Source organism: Dermochelys coriacea, chromosome 9 (assembly GCF_009764565.3).
Source record: "Dermochelys coriacea isolate rDerCor1 chromosome 9, rDerCor1.pri.v4, whole genome shotgun sequence".
Classification (NCBI taxonomy): Eukaryota; Metazoa; Chordata; order Testudines; family Dermochelyidae; genus Dermochelys; species Dermochelys coriacea.
Genome location: NC_050076.1, coordinates 2,947,189 through 2,959,244, shown reverse-complemented (window position 1 = coordinate 2,959,244; position 12,056 = coordinate 2,947,189). Strand labels below are relative to the sequence as shown.

Genomic DNA, 12,056 nt, shown 5'->3' with positions numbered 1-12,056 from the left:
GGTCTCTAAACAAATGTTCCCTCTAATTTTTCACAGGCCGTGTGCGCAAAAAATTTCTTCTGTGCAAATTTTTGACAGGCTGTGAGCGCAAAAAATGTATTCTGTGCAAATTGTTGTGCTTCTGTGTAAATATTTGTGTGCGTGGAGTTTTGCCATGTGTGCGGGGTTTAGGATCTGTGTGTGCGCGCACATGCACACAGCTTAGAGGGACCAGTGCTCTAAACTAATCACATGCTGGTGAGATTGACAAAGCAGCTCCACTTGAGAAGTAGCACTTCCTGCATCTGCTTATCAGATGGCCACAATTTTAATTGCCCTGGATTTATAGACTCCCTTGTCACCAGGGAGGACACAGGAACACACTGTTAAAAAGCCAATAGGGTTCAAGGGGGAAACATAACACTAGGTTAAGCTACAAGAGACTGACTTGCTGGGTATCGCTAAAGGGCTCGATTTCACCACCTTTTCCAGACAGCTACATAGTGGTTATTGACCCCAGCCCAATGCAGATCTATAATACAAGCCCCTCCAAGGACCCCGGGAACAGTTAAGTGCTAACCAACAGCTGAACCAGAGTGAGAGGGAAGAAATCAAAGCTATGGGTCTGGAGGGTAAAGTGTCTCTCCTTTCAATCTGGCTGCTCCAGGGGGTGAATTTCCCAAGCACACAGGACACGGATGGGGAGGTTCATTTTTAATGCTAAAGCCTTTCCCTAACTAGGGCACTGGCTTGGAGGAAGAAGTGGTCTCCTGGCAGCTGCTGCTGCTACGGCTGGCAATTAACCAGTCCCAACTCCGGACCAGGCAGGTCTGAAATGTGGGACGCTGGCCTTTAACACCTGGCCGGGGAGGATCCAGACCGGCCTCGGGTGGCACAGCCCGGCGAGCAGGTGCAGCTCCCAGAGGCCCAGGGAAAGGGAGCGGGAGGGATTTGGCCCCGGGTCTGAAGTTTGCTACAGAGCCAGCCAGGGTTCCCTGGGGCCCAGGGAGGTGGGCAGGGCTGGGGCTGGGGGCTGGGGCGGGGGAAGAGAGGCTGCCCGGGAGGAGCTGAACGCGCTGCCCGGGCCAGCCCCCGCCGCTGGGCCGGGGTCACTGACCTGGTCGCCGGCGAAGGGGCCGTTTGCGGCCGCTGCAGAAGCGCACTTTGCTGAAGACGCCCAGCACGTGTCTCTCGCACAGGGAGCGCCCGTCCTTGCTGGGGCTGGAGCGGCGCTTGGACGTGGCCACCCGCTCGCTGTTGGACTCCCGGGCCTGGCGCTTCTGCCGGATCAGCGAGCTGGCGATAGCCGCGGCCATGGCCTCTCATCGGCCCGGCCAGCGCTGGGGCGTCCAGGGGGGGCTGGAGGCCGGGGTGAGGGGCCCCGGGGCGGGGCTGGGGGGGCTTCTCCGCGCTGCACCCCAGAACGCCTCGGCCGGTCAGGGGCAGGAGGCCCGGGCTAGCCCGCGCCCATCCCTGCGCCCCCCTTGGCCGGCGCAGCCACCCCCCATCCGTCTGTCTGCCGGGGAGCCCCGCGGGGGGCTGGGCAGCGAGCCCCCGGAGGGCGAGTTCCGCGGAGCCGGGACAGCCGAGGCGGGGCGGAGGTGGGGGCCCAGCCGCGGCCCCGGGCGCCGGCAGGTCTCTGGAAGAGCAAGTCCCGCGGGCTGAGCCAGGCTGGGGCAGCGGGTCCCTCGGGAGCCCCCCCGCTGCCTGGGAAGCCGGCGCGTGGCAGGGTGGGGATCCCCCCCTGCACCTCGCCGGGCTGCAGCTCCTGGGGGCCGGCCGGGCGCGTCAGTCCATCCCGGGCGAGCTTTGCACAACGGGACGGGCAGCGGGGGCGGGTTTCTCTCGGGGGCAAGCGGCCCGAGCCGGCCTGGCTCCGTGGCCAGCACAAATCCCCGCTGCAGGCTCCTGTCAGGGCAGGGCACGGAGCCCCACACACCGTCCCGGTCCCGGCTGCTGTGCGCTCCGCTCCCCCGGCCCGCGGGGACCCGCCTGGGGCCCCTCTCACGGGCAGAGCTCGGGCATGTCTCGGAGGGTCCTGCCCCGCGCCGCTCGGGGCAATGCACGGAGGGAAGGGGGAGAAAATCCCCTTCTCCCGCTGCGCTCCGGCGGCGGGTCCCGGGCCAGGCGAGCCACGCTGCCCAGCCCGCCGGGGCGCGGTCCGCTCACTTCGTGGCTCTAACGATCCGCCGGGCGAAGGGGCAGCAGCGGGCTCCGATCGCAGCCGGCCCCGGGGCTTCTCCTCCCCCTGCTCCGCCTCACCGCCGGCCAGTGTCCCTCCCCTCCCGCCGCTAACTCCCCCAGACTCGGTGTGTGGCTGCCGGGCTCCGGGCGCTCCGCATGCCCGTCCTAGGCGCCGGTGGCCCGGGCTTCCTCGCCGCCCGCCGGCATCCTCCTGCCATGCATGAGCTGAGTTGCCAGTGCTCAGACAGCGGGGGCTGGGGCTGGCTGCGCTGCCCGCTCCGGGAGGATTCAGGGGCGAGCCCGCCCCGCCCAGCCCCGCGGCGAGCCCCCGCCCGGCTGGGGGGTTTGCAGCCCGGGGGCCGGGCGCTGCCTTCGCTGAAGCGCCGGGAGAATCGCAGCCTCCTTCCTCGCCTCTCCCGCTCTACGCAATCCTACGTGATCGAGGTTTGGATGAGAAAAGCGCCCGGCAGAGCCAGGGAACTGCAGCTCCGCGGCGGCTCCGGCCCCCCGGGCGGACGGGGGCTGGACAGAGCCTAGAGGGCGAGGGGCTGTGGGGCTGGGAAGGGGGTTACTCTGCTTCTCCCCAGGATCGGAGAAGTGGCTAGACTCATCCCCCGCCCGCAGCTGTTTCCCACAGAGCCCTGTGGGGAGAGAGGGTTTAGGCGCAGACTAACACCAGTGCCCTGGGCGCTCCTGTCATTGTACATGGCTCTAGCGCAGTGTGCCTCGGCCCGGGGGGCGCTGGAGCCCGGAGCCGCTGCCCCAAGGGGCTGGAGCCAGTGTTTAACCTGTGCCACGGCGGGGCCCTGGCAGCTCAGAGCCCTGGCACCTCTTCTGGATGATTTCACTTGACATCACACAATGTTGCAGCACACAACACAGACCCAACGTAAGAAAAGCTCTTTGCGAGCAGGTACCTATTGGCTGAACTGCCCACGACTATCCGAAGCTGCATCTTCAGAGAAACCAATCTGATACCTTCCCAAGAAAGATTTCTTCTGTCCGCCCACAGAGCCCAGCCTAGAACTTGCAAATCTCTCGGAACGGAATGCAGTGTGGTTTAATCCCTGATTTTTGAAATGACATAATTACTTGTCCTGCTTTTACATCCCGTTTTTGCATGTGTAGTTAACTGCCTGCGTGGAGCAGCTCTGTGCCAAGAACGATCCTCATCAGAGACAATCCTACAGCCAACAGCCTTTTACTGGCACTTTGTAGTGCTTCTAGAAAGAAAGGCACCACAACCAAGAAGCGTTTCTCCAAGATCTAATTGCCTATGCAGTCTGTTAAATAAAAAGAGAACTTGTAAAACTCTGTGTCATATCACCATCTGCTGCTTTCCACCTTGGAGCTCTTAGAGCCTGTGCCTGGAAAAGTGCACAGCACCATCAACTTCCCGGGCAATCAGTGGAAACTGTGGATACTCTCCACTCTCAGGTCACACCCCAAGGCTGCAAGGTCCTGGGAGCAAGGACTGCCCCTTACATATCTGCAAAGCACCATGCAGCTCTATAGATAATAATAATGACTTGCACATATTGGGGAAGATATGCCAGAAGCCACCCCAATACTGCAGTGCCATTCTGGTTAACAAAAGGGGTAGGATGGGGCAGCTACCCTGAGTCTGTGGGAAATTATTGGGGCCAACCCCCATATGGGGGGAAAACTCTCATCTCAGCCTCAAACTAGGCAAAGACCTGTGGCTGGCTGCAAACACCTTCCTCTGGAGTACAAGCTTCTCCTTTCTGGGAGGGGAGCGTGGCACGACTTTCTCCACCCCATCCTGCTCCAGATTATGTCAGTGGAAGTCTTCCCATTGTCTTCAATGAGAAGCAAACCTGGTCCAGTCTGAGCAGAGTTACTGGTTGCGTGGCCCAATCAGACCACTTTCTCTTAAACACACATACTTATTTTTCCCCAGTCTGGAAGGCTTCCCATGTACATGGGATAAGCGCTTTAAACAATTAGTAACAGAAGCACACTGATTCAAATGGAGGCAGAGAAAGGGTGTCTTTAGACCACGCCAAAGGGTTATCTCAGTGCTCTCTGGAATGAGATAGCCTGTTTTGAATGCGTATTCGGAAACCATGGGCTCAACACACTACCAAGCCTCAGTTCTGATTCCCCACCACCTTACAAGCATCAGGCCAATAGGACTTACTAGTGAGGTACTCCCACTGAAGTCAAAAAGAAAAGGAGTACTTGTGGCACCTTAGAGACTAACAAATTTATTAGAGCATAAGCTTTCGTGAGCTACAGCTCACTTCATCGGATGCACGAAAGCTTATGCTCTAATAAATTTGTTAGTCTCTAAGGTGCCACAAGTACTCCTTTTCTTTTTGCGAATACAGACTAACACGGCTGCTACTCTGAAACCACTGAAGTCAGTGGTTGATGCACTAAGCGTTCATCCAGGGGTAAGTGTTTGCAGGACTGGGCTCAATATTAGTATTTTAAAGTTTTTGTTCACTACATGAATAAGCTCTCGCTTCCTCCGTGCCACGGTTAACAATTAAATCCTGCCTGGATTGCAAGGCTTTGTGGTTTGGGGCAGAGAGGAGATCCAGAACAGCATTCCCTCACCTCCTAAACTGGGCGATCTAAGTAGGTCATCAGAGAGGTTACTGGCATCTTTCCTTAGTGAAGTGCAATAATATTGCCTTTGGGATTGCTAACCGAATACTCAGCTTGTTCTTCATACAGGCTTCCAAAATCATGAACTATAGTCTGTAGATTCAGTCATTAGACATATTCCTAGCTAAACATCACTGCACAGCCACTGAAAAGGAATGCACTCCAATTAAGATATTCAAAATTTAGGACCACTTTAAAAACAAATAATCACGTCAACAGTTGTGGAAAAAAGACAACTTCCTGCTCTGTCCTATAACTACTAACAGTTTAACTCACCTTTAATAGCAGAGCAGCAACAAATCTCTTCCAATAAGGATATGCTGTTGAGTTTCAAGTCTACATTTAACGACACCTTTAGAATTGTATCTAATTTCCACTCTATCTACAGGGTGTGCTTATTAAGCTCTGCTTATTAAGCAGAATCGAGCCCATATCCATGTTTTATTAATATCTTTCTTTGTAAGGTAGCTTCCCGTTGCCGGTCTAGAATCATTAAAATTCACGTAGCTTTGGCAATCCCCATTCTCTTTGAGTGGGTGGATTCTTTTAAAAACATGCCCTGGTATCCTTCAAGAAAAGGACCTACAGTAAATCTCACTTGTTTTCTGTCCAGGCTAATTTTGTTTACAATGCACGGTTTTATATCAATGTTTGGATGGCTAACAAGAATTTTCAGTGGCACTTAGGAATTTATTTTTGCTTTCAGAGATGTAACTGGCCCTAAAACAGCACTAGAGTAGGATACCTGGCTTGTTTTCTGGGCTTTTCTCTCACAGCTGACTATGCCTTATTGATAAATGTAGAAGAGACTGCATTATCTGATTGCCAATTGCCATATTAAAACCATTTTTAATGGACCCCTCCCCCCTCTTTTGGCTTCAAAGATTCAATTAAAACAACGTTTGCAACTCATCGCTAGAGTATTCATTAGCCTGCACAGTCTTTAAAAACAACTCTAGCCTAGAGAGGATTCAATGAAGGAGTGAAGTTGCCAGCGACATCAAGCAAACAGCATGTAAAGAGTTGTGGCGAATGCAGTAGGGAACCAGGAGGGGAAAAGCACAGCAACAAACCAACCAAAGAAAGCACGAAAGGGGAACGCAATTCACGGGAACAATAGCTTCTTTAAAAAAAATGGATTTCTACCCGACAATAGAAGCTTTTATTTCTCTCCTGTGACTTTTCATCTCTATCAAGGAAAGGCGGGAGAAAGCTTTACCTCCCTGAAAGGCAATCACGGGGGCCTGGAAATGAAACTGTCCAGATGCATTTTCCTTTGAGGAAATTCAAATGTGTGTGAACATACCCCAGTGCCGTGTTATTTATTTTTCCATGTGTTATGGAGGCACCCATTAAAAGTGGCCAGAACAAAAGTTCTTCAAAACAGGATTTTTTTTTACAATCTTATTTTACCCGAGGGGCAATAGTTGTAGGGTTCAACCCCTACCAGCCCGACGATACAGATCTCAGAACAACCTTCATCAGCCTGGTGTCAGCAGACAGCGGCCCTCTATTCTAGGACTCCCAGTGGGGCTGATGTGGTGTGAGCAATGGTGGGACTGGAACTCAGTCTGTCCCTCGGCCCCTGTGTACCGGCATCCCAGGTTCCACTGAGTTCCGCACATAAAGTGATGGCAAGCGATGGAGAGGCAGGAAGGCCCTGGGTCCTCACCCCAGACTCCCTTGGTGGCTTTGAGCAAACTGCAGCCTCTCTGTGCCTTCATTTCCCCACCCCAGGTGATGCTGCCAGGGTGAACGGGGCTGATCTGCACACCAACCGTTGCAGCTGCAGAGGCCCTTAGACAATCCCACTGCGTTTTAAATGCCAGGGCCCATCATGCAGCTGCCACAATCAGGGTGGCTTGAGTGAGGCTGAGGTAGAGTGGCCAGTGGCCCTATTCCGTACCTGCCTGACTACGTGAGTTGCCCCAGGGGTTGCCATGGGACTACAATATTAAAGACGCATGAGGGTAGCAGGATTGGGCCCCTCTGGCTCTGCCCATCCAGCCAGAAAGAAGAGAGATGCCAGTGCCAGCTCGGCATGACAAATCAAAACCTCAGGATTGTTTGCAAACCAGGCTCCAAGGCTCCATAAATCCAGATCCCTAAAGGTTAACAGCAGCCCTGCCTGTCAATCACGCTGCGATTGCCTTTGGCAGGGGAGCAGAAGGGGGCCGCTGTACTTATGCTGAATTAGGTGCCCCTGGGGGGAAGGTCTCCGAGCCTAGGGTGCAGCCCGAGGCGGAACGTCTACACGGCATTTTTAGCCCTGCAGCCTGAGCCCCGCCAGCCTTAGTCAGCTGAGCAGGGCTCCCAGACTGGGTGCTGTGGACTTCAGCCTAGACAGACACGGAGACGCATGCCCAGCAAGAGCCCTGCCGGGCACTGCTGTTGCCAAGCCAGGGCAGGCAGAAAGCAGCGCTGCAACAGCGTGGGGGAGGGTAATTCCCCCTCCCGGGCATTCGGGGACTGCGGAGTTTGGTCGAGGTTAGGGGTTTTTTTACCACTGCAGCTCTGCGTGGTACGATTGAGATGCAGCCCCGTGCAAGGCGTCTGTTCTGCCTGTGAGAGGTGTGCGAGGCAAGGCTCTCCTCAAAGCACCCCTTAGTCCTGTGGCTGGGGGGCTCTCTCCCCCTGCAACACACGGGGGAGGGGGCTGGCAGAGGCCCTTGCTCCTATGATTGGGGACGCGGCATGCAGCAGCCCCACCGACAGGGAAGCAGCCATGCGCCAGCTTGCCCTCCCGGTGCTCGAGCATCTCACAGCCCTGAGATCCCAGAGCACACACCTGCACTCACCTCCCTTCCACTGCAGGGGCCGGAAGGGAACAAGGCGCCGCCTGAGATCCAGGAGGAGCAAGGGAGGTTTGAGGACCTGGAACGTGGTGGCTTGGCTGTTGTTTTAAAGAGAGTTTGTGTCAGGCCTATCTCTCCAGGCTACACCCGGCTACACCGGCTCTGCTCTCTAGGACTCAGAATTGGGCCCAGAGCCTATAACGCCCTTTGTGACAGGTCAGGGCTGTTTGGCCTTAAAATCCCACCTGCCTGCAGGGTAAGCGGTGCTAAATAACACCAAATTCCTAGGGGGGGACCCCCCTGCCTTCCTGCAAACCCTGGAGTTTTAAAGCCATCAGGCCTACCCAGCCTGCTCCCCCAGAGGGCTGAGGGGGTGAGGAGAGGTTGGCCAGGTGTTTGAGGAGGAGAAGCGCTACCTTCTGCACCCTAGTCTCACAGTCAAGCGGCTCCTCTAGCAGCACCAGCGCTGATACCGACCGCAATCGCGTCCCGCGGCGTCAGGAGAAGCCTTTCCACGTCGAGTCTGCAGCAAGCTGACTTTGCTGAAAGTCAAATGGAACCTTCCTGATTAGATCTCAGCGGAGGGGGCAGCCAGACAGCCTGGCCGTGCGATGGAGGATGATAGGCAAGAGGAGGAGGGGAAATACCCATCACAGTCTTCCAGCAGGGCTCAGAGGGCTTCCGTTTCACTGGAAGGATTCAGCTACTGGCAACAAGCTAGTGAGTGCAGCGGGGCTGGATCTCCCTGCCACACCCACCACAGCAGCAGGGGGAGGAAGAAAAATGCTGCTATCAAAGCCAAAAAATAAATCCTTGGAGGTCCTGAGTCTTGCGCATCAATCTCTGCACATTGCTCACCCTGTCGGGGCTCAGAGCAGCCCAGGAAAGCTCCCCAATCCCAGACTTTGCCCTTATCTCCACACTCACGCTGAGCCCAGGCACACCTGGCTGAGGCCAGTGACATCCTGAATCATGCGGGGCGGGAGGACAGTGCTTCAAGGAGAGAGCCTGTGGCTCCCTCTCTCACAAGAGCCCCTTTTAATTCGGGGAGCTGACGGGGAGGGGTAACAGGTCTGACTAAGGATTGTTCCGCTGCACAATCAAGCTCTGCAAAACAGGAGCCGTGGGGATGTTAATACCACCCACAGGAGCGCTCTGAAGTTCAGTGCATCCAGATTGCATCTCATTTAAAGAACTCGGTTGCTTCTCTCCATGCGGCAGAGACCCGCTAACCCTAAACTGTACAGCATGAAAGATGGAGTCTTCTAAGGCAGCTAAGGTCTCCTAACATAGGGTGATTTCCTCAGCATCTGCTGGCCTGAGGACTAAGGCTGCAAGTCCAGGTGAATAGTACCTGCGTTGCCATATCCCCAAGGCCACCTCTCCCAGCCACACCAATTTAAATTGCCAAGTCTTCACTTCCCCAGCAATAAATCAACTCTACTCTCCCCTAACAAAATTAGTTCTGCCACCCCTTTTACACCAGGCACTAATTACACACACACACTTACTGCTATGCAGATAACACAGTCCCATATTTTCACCAATGACCTGGAAGCAAATATAAAATCACTGCTGATCAAATTTGCCAAAGACACAAAGATAGGGGGAGTAGTAAATAAAGGTGTGGACAGGACAGTTATGCAGTGAGATCTGGGAAGCTGGGTGCATCCAAATAAGATTTATTTTCATACAGCCAAATGCAAGGTCAGACATCGAGTATCAAAGAAAGTAGGCCATACTTCAAGAGTGGAGAGGGTGTTTGGGAAAGCAGTGACCCTGTAAAGGAGGTAGAGATAGTGGTCAATAACCAATTGAACAGAAGCTCCCAGTTCAGTGCTGTGGCTAAGAGGTCAAATGCAACTGTTTGATGTATGAAATAGATAATATTAAGAAGTAAGGAGATGGTATTACTTCTGCGTACAGAATCAGCGAGACCATCGCTGAAACACCGGGTCCAGTTCTCCTGTCCAGCCTTCAAAAAGTATGTTCAAAAATTGGGAAGGATTCCAAACAGAGCTACAAGAGTGATTTGAGCTATGGCAAAACCTGCTTTACTGGAAGAAACATGGGAAGTTCAGTCTTTTTAGCTTATCCAAGAGAAGTATAAGAGATGACTAGATAAGGGTCTAGAAGATTTTTGATAGCAGAGCGCTCTTTAGTCCAGTGGACACAGGCAGAACAAGATCCACTGGCTGGAAGTTGAGGAGTACTTGTGGCACCTTAGAGACAAACAAATTTATTTGAGCATAAGCATTCGTGAGCTACAGCTCACTTTATCAGATGCATCCGATGAAGTGAGCTGTAGCTCACGAAAGCTTATGCTCAAATACATTTATTCGTCTCTAAGGTGCCACAAGTACTCCTTTTCTTTTTGCAAATACAGACTAACACGGCTGCTACTCTGAAACCTGGCTGGAAGTTGAAGCTAGAGAACTGTGGGGTAATTAACCACTGCAACAACTTAACAAAGGCTGTGATAGATTCTCCATTATATGAGGTCTGTAAATTAAGAGTGGATTTCTTTCTAACATATCTGCTCAACCCAAAGTTCTGGGCTGGATGCCGAAATCATGAGTGAGTTTCCCTGGCTGGTGTTATGCAGGTCAGATGATCAGAATGGTCCCTTGCTCTTCTGGCCCAAACATCTGTGAATCTATGATTAACAAATTCGAGGTGCCCCCTAACCATTAATTTTAGACACTCATCCCATCTCCTCCAATTAGTGAAGCTGCATCTCTCCCCCATTAATGAATTTTGGCTCTTTTCTACTCTCCTGATTAACGTACCCTGGATCTTGCCTCTCCAGTACATTAATACTAACCTCCAACTACCTCTGTGAGGGACTCCTCTCTGGCTTCATGCCTCAGGCCTTTCAGGAATCCCAGTAACTCTTCTCTGCACTGGCCCCCTTGCTCCCCTGGATAAAGAGCAGGCACTCCAGTCTCCCTGCTCTGCCCCTCCACTTAAAAGAGCAGCACCTGCACCACTCCATTTCCCTGCTCCTCTCTTCCTGGGGAAGAGCAGCGGCTCCCCTTGCCCCAATCTGACACCCTCTCCTGTTCGGAGAGCAGTAATTCTTGCCTCGCTTTGCTCCTTCCTTCCTCTCCCCACTGCAGAGAAAGAGCTAGTGGCCCTGGAGCCTGACTCCAGCCGCTGGCTCCGGGAAAGTTTCTGCTTGCCCCCGGCAGGCGAGCAGGGGGCTTTTCGAGCCCAGTTCTAACAGAGCTAGTGCTCTGACAAGCCCTCTTTTAGCGATGACCCACTAATTGAGTTTGAGACACCATTTCACAGAGCTATGGGGCAGGCATGATCAGCGGCCTGGACACAGCAGTCTCATCTTCATCAGCCACCACGCAGAGAGGAACAGGAAACTACCACTGTCCCTCCTTCTTGGTATCTTTCCAAAGCCTTCCCTTGTGCCCGGAATAGGGCCATGACCCACAGGCAGGGCTGCAAAGCGTGAAACCCTCATTTCCCCTAATCGGGTCCCCCAGTCCCCATGTTGCCCTCTTGTGGTTTAGTCTTAAAGCTCAACAATTCTTACATGCTGAATCAGCAGCTCCCTTCCTCGGTGCCTTCACGCACTGGCTAGGTCCTTGGAGAGCTCCAAGGGTCTTTGTCCCCAGCCTCCTGGGATTCACAGGAGGCCCCCCACGCAGTACCGGACAGCTTGCTGTGCCCCCCATCTTTGGACACACACGCACAGGAGGATACGGCACAGAGGATGCTTTCTAGGAACAACCAGCTGCAGCACAAAGTTAGTCAGACGACTTAACTGAAGACGCCTTTCCCTCTCCAGTTGCTCCTAAGCTCATGTCCCAGCCTGGTGCTGCTGTTGATCTCGTCTTGCCAACAGGACATAAAATGAGACACGATCATTAAAGATCCTTACATTCAGACACCAGCAGCCCATGGAGAAGACACTCCTTCGTCCCACTAATCAATCAAAGCCCTTGTTGCTACCCCATTCATGCTCCCCTCTATAGACCCAGCTGGGGCCAGCATCAGCCGTAGTGCAGGCTCCTTTCCGGCTCAGACGTCAGCAAGGGGAATGATATTTACAGCTGCGGTGTGGAATTGTGAGGTTCAGGCTTGGCTGGTCCTGGGGATTCTTAGCAGGCACCTGACTTACTATAAATAAGCTTCTAAAGCCACTTTAGTGACACCAGTGCAAACCCCTGTTCCCAATCGACTTCTTATACTAGAACAATAGCGTCCACATGGGTATTTGCACCAGTTTAATGAGACTGGTTTAAATTCATCCTTTAGGTTAAACCAAATAAACCAATTCAACATTCCCACTTAGACAAGCCCCAGAATTTGGACTCCTGGATCCTACTCACAGAAAATGCCGGGCAATACTCCAATAAATGGTGCTATAGCATTGCCAAGTACTATCTTATGCAGGGAAACTCACAATGAGAGCTTGCAGTCTTCTTCATTATGATTGAATGCTTTTGG

At 53.5% G+C, this 12,056-nt stretch overlaps 1 protein-coding gene across 3 annotated transcripts in view; it reads right to left on the bottom strand.

Annotated features, from left to right (window-relative positions):
• The window catches only part of FGF12 (fibroblast growth factor 12), a 309,214-nt gene that overhangs the window by 125,040 nt on the left and 172,118 nt on the right, over positions 1-12,056 (bottom strand). Inside the window, exon 1 of one of the 3 annotated variants that reach the window (XM_038417130.2) lies at positions 1,097-2,555. The exons of the other annotated variants lie outside the window; for them this stretch is intronic. Coding sequence (XP_038273058.1) covers positions 1,097-1,295 — 199 coding nt within the window. The 5' untranslated portion in view covers positions 1,296-2,555. Of the gene's footprint in view, positions 1-1,096; positions 2,556-12,056 lie in introns of those variants that run through there. 3 annotated transcript variants of the gene reach the window in all.